General features: G+C 45.4%; 1 protein-coding gene across 3 annotated transcripts in view; it reads left to right on the forward strand.

Moving 5' to 3' along the window:
* Window positions 1–16,298, forward strand: part of MDGA2 (MAM domain containing glycosylphosphatidylinositol anchor 2) — a 353,148-nt gene that overhangs the window by 184,051 nt on the left and 152,799 nt on the right. For all 3 annotated transcript variants that reach the window (XM_068166809.1, XM_068166808.1, XM_068166811.1), the window contains exons 4-5: window positions 4,331–4,527; window positions 13,700–13,832. In XM_068166809.1, the coding sequence (XP_068022910.1) occupies window positions 4,331–4,527; window positions 13,700–13,832 (330 nt within the window). The remainder of the gene's footprint in view (window positions 1–4,330; window positions 4,528–13,699; window positions 13,833–16,298) is intronic.

Here is a 16,298-nt window from a genome sequence, read left to right on the forward strand (position 1 = left end):
ATGTTGCAACAATTGCAAGCATTCTTTTGTCTCTTAGTAGTGCTGCTTCTCTTGCTTTGACGCAGCTGTTGAGATCTTTCCAGTACTGCTGATGGAAAAATCAGTAGAGTTCTGCAGTGGGAATTCTCCATTAATTGTTCATTACCAAGAGCTTTGGCAGAGGACTTGACATGTTGACATTCCCAACTAAAATTGTTTTTTAGGTTTCCTTATACTCCTAACAAGATCCATCCCCTGTTATAGAATCACAGAATGGTTTGAGTTGAAAAGGACCTTAAAGATCATCAAGTTCCAAACCCCCTGACATGGGCAGGGGCACCTCCCATTAGACCAGGTTGCTCAAGGCCTTGAACACGTCTTTCTATGGTGGGAGTGAATCATAGAATGAAATCATAAAATGGTTTGGATTGTAAGAGACATTAAAGATCATCCAGTTGCAACCCCCTCATCATGGGTAGGACACCTTCCACTAGACCAGTTTGCTCAAGGTCTCGTCCAACCTGGCCCTGAACACTTCCAGGGAGGGGACATCCACAACCTCCCTGGGTAACCTGTTCCAGTGTCTCACCACCCTCACCATAAAAAATTTCTTCCTAATCTCCAGTCTAAATCTCCCCTCTTCCAGCTTCAGTCCATTCCCTCTTCTCCCCAACGGTACAGCATCATGTAGAAAGATGGTTTCTGTTTCTTTTTATTCTCATGAAGAAGTACCAGCACCAGAGGATTAACCATACATCCACCAGGGACTCATCACAAGGGAGCAGGTAGCTCAAGTAAGCAATATCAGCACAGCTCATGACATCATGGAGTAATTTAGGTTGGAAACAACCTTTTGTCCATCCTACTTTTCAAACCAAGAGCAACTCCAGAATAAGGTTAGATTGCTCAGGGCTGTGATCAGTCAAACACTGAAAGTCCATGAGGATGCTATCTTGCAGCCTCTCTGATTATAGAATCATTTTGATTGAAAGAGACCTTTAAGATCATTGAGTCCAAACAGACTGACCAGAATCAGTTCTCCTCCACCTTCAAACCATGTCATACCTTCTTCTAAAGGTGAGAAATTCAAGAAGGGGTCTTGTGACCTGGCACTGGAGTAGGTTGCCCAGGGAGATGGTGAACTTACCATCCCTGGGTGTATCTAAAAGACATGTGGATGTGGTGCTGAGGCATGTGGCTTAATGGCCATGGTGGTGTTGGGTTGATGGTTGGACTCGATGAAGAGGAGACTCAGGGGTGACCTTATTGCACTCTACAACTACCTTAAGGGAGGTTGTAGACAGGCAGAGGTTGGTCTCTTCTCCCAGGCAACCAGCACCAGAACAAGAGGACACAGTCTCAAGCTGCACCAGGGGAGGTTTAGGCTGGAGGTTAGGAGGAAGTTATACACAGAGAGAGTGATTGCCATTGGAATGGGCTGCCCAAGGAGATGGTGGAGTCACCATCACTGGAAGTGTTTAGGAGGAGGCTTGATAGGGTGCTTGGTTGCATGGTTTAGTTGATTAGGTGGTGTTGGATGATAGGTTGGACGTGATGATCTTGAAGGTCTCTTCCAACCTGGTCTGGTCTGGTCTGGTCTGGTCTGGTCTGGTCTGGTCTATTCTATTCTATTCTATTCTATTCTATTCTATTCTATTCTACTCCCCTTCTCCAAATGAAACAGTTCTGTGATCCCCTGATTCTATGATTCTATGACTTGGTGTTGGAAGCTCTTGGCTGCCAGTCATCCTTGTTTGTTGTCTAAGGATGCGCTTTAACCAGCAGAGGGTGGAAAGCATTCATGTGTGAAATGTTCTGTTGCTCATCACAAGAGATGGAACAGGTGTTTTGCCCTAAAAAATTGCAGTAAGCTAATTTTCCTCCTTTTTTTTTTTTTTCCTTCTTTTTTTTTTTTTGCTTTTTCTATTCCACGAGTAGCAGACAGAATGTTTCAGCTGTCTCGTCCCTTTTCAAACGCTGCCGTGCTTTGAAATAACCTTTACAACAAAAACTGAAAGCTCATTAGGAAATGCCACCCTAATTTGGAGCAACATGGCTCATAATTTGTTTCTGAGCTATTAAATTAAGCATTTTTGTGGAGGAGAAAGGAGGGTAACATTTACTTACAATCCGTGAGCTGTTACAAGAGATTATTGCTTGAATTATCTGAAATTTGGGAACGCGGTTTGTTGCTCATTAATCAAGAGACTCTTCAGCTTTATTCTTTTTTATGCAAAGTGCAAGCAGCTAAAGAATCATTTTAAAGCTCAAATTTCTTTTTCAGTGTGGACTTCTCAAACATGCTCATCTATTAAAGTTATTAATGATGGTCCCACCTGCCTCTGCCCACCCCCCCCCCCCCTTAAGTGGTTTGATAAGATGCGGGGACTGTTGATACAGGACAAGGGTTTCAAACTCTGAAGGGAGATTCAGACTGGAGAGAAGGAAAGAAAGTTTGGCACTGAGTGTGCTTGCTGAGACCCTGGACGAGGTTGCCCATGGAGGTGGTAGATGTCCCATCCCTAGAACCGTTTCAGGTCAGGTTGGTTGGAGCTCTGAGCAACCTGCTCTAGTTGAAAATATCCCTGTCCACTGCAGGGGGTTTGGACTGAATGTCCTTTGAAGGTCCCTTCCCACCCTAAGAAGTCTGTGATTCTATGATACAGTCTGTGCCACCCTCTGTATGCCATTAGGACATGCTGCTGTGAAGAGTTCACTCAGTGGTTTTGAATCAGGTGTATTTATAACCTCATCAGAAGAATAAAGCAAATGTTTGCTCTGTAAAAGTACATCACCAAGTGTTTGTTACTTTTCTGCTCATGGTTTCTTCATTGATAGACTCCAGCTCTTAGTAACACATCTCAGGCAGATATGGTCTGGAGCAGCATGGGATTTTGTTGATTACTTAGGTCATTTTTTGCAGCTCTGAGCAGCCTAATCTATTTGCAGATGTCCCTGCTAACTGCAGTGGGATTGGACTAGATGACCTTCAAAGGTCCCTTCCAACCCAAACTAGTCTATGAGTCAATGAACTTCCACAGCTCTGCAGGTAGTGTAATCTCTCCCGGAAGGTCACCAGAGTGTTGCCTACCACATGATTTGGGAGTATGAGTGATTTGAATAAGTACTTAGTAAAAATAGCTACTTCCTTTTCTAGGTTCATTTCTTTTTCCATCTTCAACCTACTTGTACTTGTAGGTAAAGCTCACAACATGTTGCCCAGGGTGTCACGGATACCCCCTCTTTGGAGGTGCTCAAGGTTAGGTTGGTTGAGGCCTTGAGCAATCTGGTCCAGTGGAAGGTGTTCCTGTCCGTAGCAGGGTGTTAGAACTGGGTCCCTTCTAATCCAACTATTCCATGAATCTATAAATAATAAACAATAGTAACATCCTGCTGCCCAAATTATTAGTGTCCTCCCATTGCAAGGGCTATTGTTAAATCTTCCCTATGTAAGATGAGAGAATTTGGTTGTGGGGATGAAATTTTCTTTAAGCTGATGTAGCGGCAGTAATTATTTGATATCTGTATTTTAATCAAGAGAAGTATGCTCTAAAGCCTGTGATGAATTTACCTGCTCCACATTAAATGCATGGAGCTAAAAGAAGGGGAATGTGCATTAAATTACTCCATTAAATCGCTGCTTTAAAGGAAAACAGCTGCATGCACATGATCTATGTGCTGGTGGATCCTGCCATTAGGATGCAAATGAGTCTGGCTATTTATTTCCAAAGCTTTAGAAAGTATTTTGTCTAAGAGATATTTAAATGAAAATCATATGTAAGAAACAAGGAGCCAAGATGAAAAACAGAAGGAAATTAAATATTAGTGGAAACATAATAGAAATGTGATTGACATTATCATATATGGTATTGTGTGTATTGTTAGAGCCCAAATCTGAGTGGTAAACAAAGATCCAGTTGTGCCTGGTGTTGTGCAGAGGAAAACAAGCTCTAGAATCTACTGCAAAAATCCTAGAAATGGGGCTTTTGGATCTCTGTTGACCCTGACTTGATGTTGACTTGTCTGCAAGGTGATGCATCTGCATTGTAGAGAGTCTTCCCATTATAGAGAGTCTTCCCATTGCAGTGACTCTTCCCATCATAGAGACTCTTCCCATAGCAGAGACTTTTCCCATTGTAGAGATTCTTCCCATAGCAGAGACCTTTCCCATCACAGAGACTCTTTCCATCATCTAGACCCTCCCATAGCAGAGACTTTTCCTGTGGTGAAGACCTTCCCACCGTAGAGACTTCTCATTACAGAGACTCTTCCTGTCACAAAGACTCTGTGAACCATCATGGAGTCTGCTTGAAGCCTGACTATATCTGGGTTGTTCTCTCTGTCTTTCCAGATTTGGATGACCCAGTAGTCACAGTCCACCAGAGCATCGGGGAAGCAAAGGAGCAGTTTTACTATGAGAGGACAGTGTTTCTCAGGTGCGTTGCCAACTCCAACCCACCAGTCCGGTACAGCTGGAGACGTGGCCAGGAGGTACTGCTGCAAGGGTCTGATAAAGGAGTGGAGATCTATGAGCCCTTCTTTACCCAGGTAGGAATGAAGGCTTAGATTTTATAACTTCCTTAATCAACTTGCACCTCCTTGTAACTGGATCTGCCTGTGTATGCCTGCCGGGTTTGTGAGGTGGGCAAGTTTCAGGCCACTCCTTCCAAGAGGGACACTGAGGTGATAGAGTGGGTCCAGAGAAGTGCAACGAAGCTGCTGTAGGGTCTAGAGCACAGGTGAAGAGCAGCTGAGGGAAATGGGTTGCTCAGCCTGGAGAAAAGGAGGCTGAGGGGAGACATTCTGGTTCTTTACAACTCCCTGAAAGGAGGTTGGAACCAATTTGGGTTGGTGTCTTCTCCTAAAGAACAAATAGGAAAAAGGAAATTACCTCAAGTTGCACCAGGGGAGATTTAGGTTGGATATCAGGAAGAATTTATGCACTGGAAGTATGGTCAGGTATTGGAACAGGCTGCCCAGTGCGATGACGGATTCATCGTCCCTGGAAGTATTCAAGAAACGTGGCACTTTGGGACATGGTTTAATGGCCATGGTGGTGTTGGGTTGACAGTGGGACTTGATCTTGGAGGTCTTTTCCAACCAAAACAATTTTATGATTGTATTCTACCCCAAAAGGGTTGTCAAGGCCTGCCCATTGGAATGATGGAGTGCCCATGCCTGGAGGAGTTTCAGCGCCATGGAGGTTTGGTGCTAAGAGACACGGTTTAGTGGTGTCTTGGAGTGCTGAGTTCACAGTTGGACTCAATGATCCTAAAGGTCTTTTCCAACCTAGACAATTCTATCATTTGATACCCTCCAGATAACTACACCTCTGGAACAAACCCACCTCTGTGATACTGTATCACTTCCTAATACAAAATATATCTTTCAATATCTTTTTTTTTGGTAAACTTATGGACTAGGAAGCTATGGGAAAATAGTTTGAGCATTGAGTGCTGTCTGCATGGGCCCCTTTGAAGTCTTTGCTGGGGCTGTGCAAGGCCAAACCTCTGATTTCTGTGCTGCTCCCTAATCTTTTCCACTACAATGCAAAATGATACTGCAAAGATGTTCCAGTCTGAAAAGCATTTCAAAGAGGCTAAACTCTATGGCAACTCCCTCTGTTAGGTTTAGGTTGGATTTCCCCCCCACCCCCACCCCCCCCCGCCTTTTATTCTGTTTTTCACTTCTTTGAATAGCAATTTTTGTTGCAGAATGACACACTTAAAAGATGAGGTGGCACAAATGGAGCTCTAGCTCAGACTGAGCCATCAAAAGGTTCTGCAGGACTGGATCAGATTTCATTTTTTGTTAGCACATTTGCACAGTCTGGAAATAAAATCAGAATTTTGGGGTTTGGAAAAGACTTCTGAGATCATCTAGTCAAAGCATCAACCCAACGCTACCATGGCCATTAAACCATGACCCAAAGTGTCATGTCTACACATTTCTTGAGCACCTCCAGATACTGTGACTCCACCACCTCCCTGGGCAGCCTGTTCCAGTGTCTGATTGCTCTTTTGGCAAAGAAATGTGGCTGAAAAATAAAGTGCATAATGGAGTTTGTAAAAAAGAAAAAAAGAAGTTTTTGCCCTTCACTCTAAGGGCATTGAGGGGCTACAGCAGGTCCAGAGAAGGGCATCAAAGCTGGTGAAGGGTCTAGAGAACAGGAGTGGTGAGGAGCAGCTGAGGGAACTGCAGTTGTTTAGCCTGGAGAAGAGGACGCTGAGGGGAGAACTCATTGCTCTATACAAGTCCCTGAAAGGAGGTTGGTCTCTTCTCACTATTGTCAGGTGATAGAATGAGAAGACATGGTCTGAAATTGTTCCAGGAGAGGTTTAAGTTGGATATTAGGAAACATTTATTTGCCGCAAGAGTGGTCGGGCATTGGAAGAAGCTGCCCAGGGAGGAGGTCAGGGAAGTTTAGGCTGGAGGTGAGGAGAAAGTTCTTAACTGAGAGAGTTGTTAGCCATTGGAATGGGCTGCCCAGGGAGGTGGTGGAGTCACCGTCCCTAGGGCTGCTCAAGAGGGGATTGGATGTGGCAGTTGGTGCCATGGTCTAGTCATGAGGTCTGTGGTGACAGGTTGGACTTGATGATCTTTGAGGTCTCTTCCAACCTTGGTGATTCTGTGATTCTGTGATGTGGAGTCACCTTCCCTGGAGATGTTCAAGAAACGTGTGGACATGGCACTTCAGGATATGGTTTAGTGGTCATGGTGGTGTTGGGCTGATTCGAGGATTTTAAAGGTCTTTGTGAAGTGAAAAAATTCTATGATTCTATTGAAAAAATGGTTTGGAGTGTCTCAAATAATAGCAGAGTTGAAAAGTGCTGGGTAATTTGGTCTTCGTAGCAGAAAACAACCTGCAACTCTCATAAATATTGTCCAGTTAATGGTTTGAGAGCACCTTCTTATTTTTCCTTTTTATTGGACTTGACAGTTTTATATTGCTACAGCAGCTTGGTCCTTCCCTGAGAAACATGTTGCCTGGAACGTTGCAGAGATGAGAATTAGATTAAACAGTCAAGTCCTTGGTCGCCTAAATGTGATGAGATTACTTAGAATGTAACAAGTACCGACCCAGTTTAGTAAATTTGTGGCTCCTTCCCATGTCTAAACTGCAGGGTTGTAATGTTTTGGGTAAAAAGTGAGAGACTCCCCTGAGATGGGACTTTTGGAGTTACTGTTTCAATATGGAAATGCTGATGATTATCTTTCCTGTCATCAAATCAGAGCATATCTAATAAACTGTGTCCCAGAATCCCAGCATGGTGGGATTGGAAGGGGCAGCTGGACATCGTCAAACACAGCAGGTTGGCCAGGATCACAATGGCCAGCTGGGTTTAGACTCTCTACAAAGAAGGAGAGTCCATAACTTCTCTGGGCAGCCTGCTCCAGAGATCCACAGTTCCCTGTCTCTCTTAAGGTGGGGAGCCCAGAACTGGACCCAGGACTCCATATGTGGCCTTCCTCTCACAGAGAAGGTGGTTAGGAGGACTTCTCTCAGCCTGCTGGCCGCACTCTTTGCCATGCACCCAGGAGACCATTTGCCTTCTTGGCCATGAGGATGCATTGCTGGCTCCTGGGTGACTTGTTAACCTCCAGCAATCCCAGCTCCTTCTTTGGGCTGCTTCCCAGCAGGTCACCCTCTCACCTGTACCGGTGCAGGGGTTATTCCTCCCCTTGCCCCTGTTGAATTTTATGAGGTTCCCTTCACCCAGCTCTCCAGCCTGGCCAGCTATCACTGAATGGCAGCATAGCCTGATGGTGTGTCAACCACTCCTCCCAGTTTGGTATCATCAGCAAATTTATACCACATGAAATTAGAGTCAATGTTTATTTTCAAACAAACCTATTTTAGGGTTACTAGGAACATTCTTCCTAGAATCTCTGTCTGGCCTGACCTAATGCCTAAATCAGCTTGTCATGTTGATAGTCCCAGACTTATCCATCACCTTGTTACATTTATTGGAGGTCAGGTTGAATCAGTGTATCTTGTCAGTGTTTCTATAAGATCTGATACATATTTTTAAAGGGAAAAGATGTAATTAAATGTCTCCTGGATATCTCTGCCTAATTGCTTCATCTTGTGATATTATAGCAAACAGTAAGAGCTGATGAGAATCACAGAATCACAGAATCACCAAGGTCGGAAGAGACCTCAAAGATCATCAAGTCCAACCTGTTACCACAGACCTCATGTCTAAACCATGGCACCAAGTGCCACATCCAATCCCCTCTTGAACACCTCCAGGGATGGTGACTCCACCACCTCCCTGGGCAGCACATTCCAGTGACGAACGACTCTCTCAGTGAAGAACTTTCTCCTCACTTCGAGCCTAAACTTCCCCTGGTGCAGCTTGAGACTGTGTGCTCTTGTTCTGGTGCTGGTTGCCTGGGAGAAGAGACCAACCCCCTCCTGGCTACAACCTTCCTTCAGGTAGTTGTAGACAGCAATAAGGTCTCCTCTGAGCCTCCTCTTCTCCAGGCTAAACAATCACAGCTCCCTTCTCCTAGGGCTTGTGTTCAAGGCCTCTCCCCAGCCTCATTGCCCTTCTCTGGACACGTTCAAGAGTCTCAATGGGTGTTTGAGCATGAAGAGATACCAATGTGAGGTGGCATTTTTGGGGGTGATGTCTTTAAAGCTTGAGGAGGGTAGATTAAACTGTAGATTAGGAAGAAATTCTTTACAGTGATAGTAGTAAGACACTTGAACATGTTGTCCAGAGAGGTTGTGGATGCCCCCTTGCTGGAGATGTCCAAGGCCAGGTTGGATGAGGCCTTGAGCAACCTGGTCTAGTGGAAGGTATCCCTGCTTGTGGTAAGGGGACTATAACTAGATGATCTTAAAATCCCTATCTATGAATGTGTGAAGGTGGATTATCAACCTGAAAAACAAATTAAATGTAAAGGAAAACTAGTAGTAAGACAATTGCCTAGAAAAGTTGTGAAGGCATTGCCTGTGGTACTATTGAAGACCAGACTGGATGAGGTTTTCAGCAACCTGGTCTATTGGGAGATGTCCCTGCCCATGGCAGGCGGGTTGAATCTAGATGATCTTTGAGGTTCCTGCAAACTCAAGACGTTCTGTGAATGTATGAATTAAATGTTCTAATTAGTTGTACCCCCGCAAAAGTCTAATTTTTCCCCACTGTTTATTCTTGTCTTATGAAAACGTAGAAAGCACCTGGAAAATGGATATAAATGAATTCTTTAACATTGAACAGACATAGATGACATTAAATTGGATGGGCTGAGGCCAATGGGATGAGGTTCCACAAGGCCAAGTGCTGGGTCCTGCACTTGGGTGACAATAACCCTGTGAATGCTTCAGGCATCAGGCAGAGTTTCTGGAAATTTGCCTGGCTGAAAACTATCTGGGGGTGCCAGTCAACAGCAGGTGAAGATGAGTCAGTGTAGGCCCATGTGGCCAACAAGGCCAACAGCATCCTGGCCTGGATCAGTAACACTGTGGCCAGAAGAACCAGGACAGTGGTTGTCCCCCTTTACTCAGCACTGCTGAGGGCACACCTCACATGCTGGGTTCAGTTCCAGGGCCCTCACTCTGAGAAGGACTTCAAGGTGCTGGAGCAGGTCCAGAGAAGGGCAAAAAGGCTCTGGAGAACAGGTCTGGTAAGGAGCACCTGAGGGAACTGCAGTTTCTTATCCTGGAGAAGACGAGGCTGAGGGGAGAACTCTTTACGACTCCCAGTCATGTTGGAGTGAGATGGGGGTCAGTCTGTTCTTCCTAGTATCAGGTGACAGAATCAAGGAAATGGCCTGAAACTGTAGTAGAGGAGGTTCAGATTGGATACTAGGAACAATTTCTTTGCTGCCGACGTGGTCAGGCTTTGGAATAGGTTACCCAGGGACATGGTAGAGTCACCATCCTGGGAGGTGTTCCAGAAACATGTGGACATGGAACTTTGGATATGGCACTTTGGACATGGTTTAATGGCTATGGTAGTGCTGGTAGAACTTATTCCTACAGGTCTTTTCCAACCACACCAATTCTATGATTCTGATTTGATTTTCTTCTTCTTTTGAAGATTCAGGTAACACTGACAACTTATTTTAGCTGCCATGGGGGAAAAAAAAAAAAAGAAATGAACAAAGATTGTGATTCTCATCTTGGAGGAGTGTTTTAAATCCTGAAGAGTTCCAAACCCATCTTGAAACAGAATTTTTTGTCCTAAGAGTCTGCATCGTCCTCATCACATATTGTGATTGTGCAGCCGGAGTACAAGATTAAATTTGCTCTATTTACAATAATTATGCAATTAGACATAATTAGGCTAATTATCCAACCCAGTGAAGAAAATATATACATTTTTCTCCATCTCTGCAAGCTGGGGACATGATCCAAAAAACTATTGTGAGTTCAGCCCACAAGTTCAGCTTGGAGTCCTGAGCTAAGGAATGAATGAATGAGATGCAGCTGGTCTATGTCTCTAGAACTCAATGACTTTGGTAGATGTGACCCTACTAAGCTCTAGCCCAGACAAACCCTGACTTCCAGTGCTTCCAAGGATGGGGCATCTACCATCTTTCTACTGGACTATCTACCACCTCGTAGGGATGGGGTCTTTATCCCCTCTTTTTCAGATATTGTCTTGGATGGGGTGTTGAGCAACCTGAGAGATGTCTCTGCCCCTGTCAGGGGAGTTGAAAATAGGTGATCTTTGAGGTACCTTCTAACCCAAGCTATCCTGTGATGCTATGATTTTATCTTTCAGAACAGCCTTTCAAGGACTTGATCTTGCAATGTTTCAGTTGCAATAATCCTGATATCAATCAAGATGGTTTCAATGAGTGTTTTTTTTCTTCTCTGTCTTAGTGTGTCTTCTCTTTTATTACTTCTCTTTTATTACTTCTCTGCCATTTCTATCTCTGCATTTTCCACAAGCTACCCTATTATTGCTTATATGGGCCTGGGCATTTGGTGCAGATGGTAAAAGGATTAGGGAAGTGATTTCACCTCTGTAGAGTGAGCAGAATATGATGTCTGCCCAAGTGGCCAAGAAGGTCATCAGCATCCTGGCTTTGATCATGCAATAGTGTGGCCAGCAAGACCAGGGCAGGGATTGCCCCCTGTACTGAGCACCGGTGAGGCCACACCTCAAATCCTGGCTCTAGTTTTGGGACCCTCACTCCAGGAAAGGTGAGAGGTGCTGGAGCAGCTCCAGAGAAGGGCAACAAAGCTGGTGAAGGGCCCGGAGAATGGCCCTGGTGAGGAGCACATGAGGGAACTGGGGTTGTTCAGCCTGCAAGAAAGGAGGCTGAGGGGAGAACTTCTCACTCTCTAAAACTCCCTGAAAGGAGGCTGGAGCCAGGTGGGTGTTGGTCTCTTCTCCTCCCTAGTAACAAGTGATAAGACCAAATGGCCTCAGGTTGCCCCAGGGGAGATTTAGGTTGAACATGAGGAATAATTATTTTACCCAAAAACGTTGCCAAATCACTGAAGAGGCTGCCGAGTACAATAGTGGAGGCTCCATCACTGGAGGGGTTTCAAAGCCATGTATATGTGATGCTGAGGGACATGGTTTAGTGATGACCTGGCAGTGCTGGGTTTATGGCAGGCCTGGATGATTTAAAAATCTCTTACAACCAAAATTATTTTGTGATTCTATGATATTTGTTAAGAAACATTAAAAATGTTGCTCAGGCTGAGGTACTGTTGCAAGTTGTTCAGTGTTTTGAGGACACTGATAATGAAGACATGGCACTTTTGGACATGGCTTAATGGCCATGCTGGTCTTAGATCGATGATTGGACTCAATGATCTTAGAGGTCTTTTGCAACCAAAACAATTCTATGATTCTAAGATTTTTCCAAAGGTTACTCTTTGTGAGCCCTTTCCCTGGGTCTGCCTCCCTGGGCTGAGGTTCTGCCATAGGCTCATGTAAGGATGATGCATTTTTAGTTTCTCATTCTAATCAGAGGCAGAGACTTCAAAGCAGACAGCTGGAGGAGGAGATGGAAAGCCTGAGGAAGTTTGGTTTTTTGGATACTATGCAAAATGTGCAGGCACTGATACATAGAGCTTTCTCTGATGTCTTCACAGCCCTTCATGTTATCACATCTTCATGTCTCCCACCTTGTGTTTTGCTCAGCTCCCATCCTCTCAAGACTCCCATGACATGCTCAGGATGTTGTGTCTAACCCTTCTTTTGGCTTTTTCAGGCTCTTTTTGACTCATAGAATCATTGAATTGTTTCAGTTAGAACAGACCTCTAAGATGATCAAGTCCAACCATCAATGTGAGACCACCATGGCCTAAACCATGTCCCAAAGTGCCATGTCCACATGTTTCTTGGACACTCCAGGGACAGTGTCTCCACCACCTCACTGGGTAACCTATTCCAATGCGTGATTACTGGCTCAGTGAAGATATTTTTTCTAATATCCAAGCTAAACCTCCTCTGGTGCAAGTTGAGGTCATTTCCTCTCATCGTATCACTTGTTCCCAGGAAGGAGACCAACTCTCACCTTACTCAAACCTCCTTTCAGAGAGTTGTGGAGAGGAATGAGGTCTCCCCTCAGCCGTCTCTTTTCCAGATTGAACAACCCCAGTTCCCTCAGCTGCTCTTCACCAGACCTATTCTCCAGACCATTCACCAGCTTTATTCCCTTCTCTAGACATGCTCTAGCCTCTCAGTGATCTTCTTGTATTGGGGGGGGGGGGGTCCTAAACTGAGCACAGTATTTGAGGTGCAACCTCACCAGTGCCAAGTACAAGGGCACAATCACCTCCCTAGTCCTGCTGGCTACGCTATTCCTGATCCTTAGATTGGAAAGGACCTTTAAACATCATCTAGCCCAGCCCCACTGCAGTCAGCAGGGACATCTACAACTAGAGCAGGCTGCTCAGAGCCCCAAACAGCCTGACCTGCAATGGTTCCAGGGACAGGATGTTTGCTAATATACTTTATGATTTAAAATACATATCTCAGAAACTTGCTGTTTTCTCCTGAGTTTCTGGTTCTGTGGTGCCCATTGCATATCATGCTGTAGTGAAAATGTCCTGCTCTCTAGTTTTGCAGTGGAAATCCCCACTTCTCCAGTTTTCTCTTGATTGTGGCTGAAGGAACTCCTTCATTGCATATCCCATTCAGGTCCATGCTCCATCATTTCTACTGCTGCCTTAAACCCAAATCCATCAGCAGCCCATTTTGAAAGGAGAAGAGCAGCGTTTTTGCACCTTCTGGTTTTGTTTTTATTTTTCAGCGCATAAATTCTACCTTAAGATTTATTATGCCAAAGAATAACTTCAGGACTGTCCAACCAATTTCCCACTCTATGCTTTCTTTTTTTTTCCTTTAATATTAAATGGATTTTCTTGACCACTTCAACATCTGCCTAAACCATGTCCCTCAGAAACACATCTACACTGCTATGATGAGGATGGGAACTCCACCACTGCCCTGGGCAGCCTGGAGCATGGATTGACAGCCCTTTTGGAGAAGAACTTGTTCCTCATGTCCAATCTAAACCTCCCCTCACACAATTCACTTCTTCCTTGGGAGAAGAGACCAGCCCCCACCAGGGGGTCTCTCAGAGAGTTGTAGAGAGCAATGAGGTTCTTTTCTCCAGGCTGAACAACAACAGTTCCCTCAGCTGCTCCTCATGAAACTATCTACATATTCCTCTTGCCTCCTAAAAGCCAGTTTTGGTGTTTCCCTCCTCCCTCACTCCCTTCCATTCTTTCTTGCACACACAGGGAGAAACCAAGATCCTGAAGCTGAAGAACCTCCGACCTCAGGACTATGCCAATTACAGCTGCATCGCCTCGGTGAGGAATGTCTGCAGCATCCCTGATAAGATGGTGTCCTTCCGACTCTCTAACAAAACAGGTGAGTCTCCAGTAGTGACCTGACACTTGATGTACTCCTGGTCTTTTATCTTTCATTGGTGATCTCCTGCTTCAAACATGGGTGACCATATGTGGCTAAAGTTGGGAGCAGATGTTGATCTGTTAGAGGGCAGAAAGACTCTGTGGAGGGGCCTCGACCTACTGGACAGATGGGCGGAATTCAACAGGATGGCATTCAACAAGTCCAAGTGCTGGGTGCTGCACTTTGGCCACAGCAACCCCATGCAGAGCTACAGGCTGGGATCACAGTGGCTGGAGAGCTGCCGAATAGAAAGGGACCTGGGGGTACTGATTGACAGCCACCTAAACATGAACCAGTAGTGTGTCCAGGTGACCAAGAAGGCCAATGGCATCCTGGCCTGCATCAAGAATAGTGTGGCCAGCAGGAGCAAGGAAGTCATTGTGCCCTTGTACTCAGCCATGGTTAGGCCACACCTTGAGTCCTGCGTCCAGTTCTGGGCCCCTTAATTTAAGAGGGATATTGAGACACTTGAACGTGTCCAGAGAAGGGGAACGAGGCTGGGGAGAGGCCTCGAGCACAAGCCCTATGAGAAGAGGCTGAGGGAGCTGGCATTGTTTAGCCTGAAGAAGAGGAAACTCAGGGGAGACCTTATTGCTGTCTACAACTACCTGAAGGGTGGTTGTAGCCAGGAAGGGGTTTGGTCTCTTCTCCCAGGCAACCAGCACCAGAACAAGAGCACACAGTCGCAAGCTGCACCAGGGGAAGTTTAGGCTCGAGGTGAAGAGAAAGTTCTAAACTCAGAGAGTCATTTGTCATTGGAATGTGCTGCCCAGGGAGGTGGTGGAGTCACTGTCCCTGGAGGTGTTCAAGAGGGTATTGGATGCAGCACTTGGTGCCATGGTTTAGTCATGAGGTCTGTGGTGACAGGTTGGACTTGATGATCTTTGAGGTCTCTTCCAGCCTTGGTGATTCTGTGATTCTGTAAAGAGAGGGTGGAGGTACCCGGAAGCAAGTTGGAGAAGCCATTTGAAGGTGGTTTCTGGTTTGTTTTTTTTTCCCCCATAGTTAGTATCTGAAGAATAATTTTGATTCTATACTTCTCTGTTGCTTTCTGGATTTGGCTGGGTGTGACAGGGCCTTGAGCACCCTGATCTGGTGGAGGGTGTTCCTGTCCATGGCTGTGTGGCTGTAACTGGATGGTCTTTAAGGTCCCTTCCAACCCAAACCATTCTGTGACACTATAAATCTGTGATTTTATGACTTAGATTTTGCTCCAGTGTCTGAGAGGTCCATTGTTATGAAGATGCTATGAAAGAGGGTAGATTTAACTTAGATACTAGGAAGTTCTTCACTGCAAAGATGGTGAGGCACTGGAACAGGTTGTCCAGAGAAGCTATGAATGCATCACCCTGGGAAGTCTTCAGAGCCAGGCAACCTGGTCCAAGTGTTCAGAGCCTTGGGCAACCTGATCCAAGCAGTCACTTGTGTATCTACTCCTCTTTGGAATGCTGGTTTCCAGAAGGATAGAAACTGCAGAATTTATAATCCTGAGGAAGGGCTGGAAAAGACCTTAGGATCAGAGGACTACAAGGATGATAAGGGAGCTGAAGCATCTCTCTTACAAGAATAGGCTGAAAGACCTGGGTCTCTTTAGCCTGGAAAAGAGAAAAATGAGAAAGCATCTTATAAATGCATAGAAATAGCTAAGGGTCATAAGGATGGAGCTTGGTTCTTTTCAGTGGTGCCCTGTGAAAAGACAAGAGACAATGGGTACAAACAGGGATACAGGAGTTTTAACTTGAACTTAAGGAGAAACATTTTTGCTGTGAGGGTGCTGGAGCCCTAGAGCAGGCTGCCCAGAGAGGTTGTGGAGTTTCCTTCTCTGGAGAGATTGCAAACTCACCTGGACATTGTGATCTTGGGCAAACTACAGGGGGTGACCTCACTTGAGCAGGGAGATTGGACTGGATGATCTCCAGAGATCCCTTCCAACCCCTACTATTCTATGACTCTGTGAGTCCAATCATAATCTAATATTTCCCTGTACACAGCTGTTAGATCATGTCCGTAAGCACCTCATCCAAATGCCTTTTAAACACTTCCTGGGGTGGGGACTCTACCACTTCCCTGGGCAGCCTGTTCCAATGCCTGATAACCTTTTGGGGGAATAAATTCTTCCTCATGTCCAACCTAGTCTTTCCCTGATCCTGTTGCTTGTTACTTGGAAAAGGGACCAATTCCTTCTTCACTCCCTGGTCCTGTTGTTTGTTACTGGGAGAAGAGACCAATTCCTTCTTCACTCCAGCCTCCTTTCAGGGAGTTGTAGAGAGCAATGAGGTCTCCTCTCAGCCTCCTTTTCTCCAGGATGAGCAACCCCAGTTCCTTCAGCTGCTCCTCACCAGACTTGTTTTCCAGATCTTCACCAGCTTTGTTGCTCTGCTCTGGACATGCTCCATCACCTCAACATTGTTCGTGGAGTGAGTG

Source organism: Melanerpes formicivorus, unplaced genomic scaffold, assembly GCF_026170545.1.
Source record: "Melanerpes formicivorus ecotype bairdi unplaced genomic scaffold, bMelFor1.0.p_v2 SCAF_107, whole genome shotgun sequence".
In the NCBI taxonomy this organism is placed as follows: domain Eukaryota; kingdom Metazoa; phylum Chordata; class Aves; order Piciformes; family Picidae; genus Melanerpes; species Melanerpes formicivorus.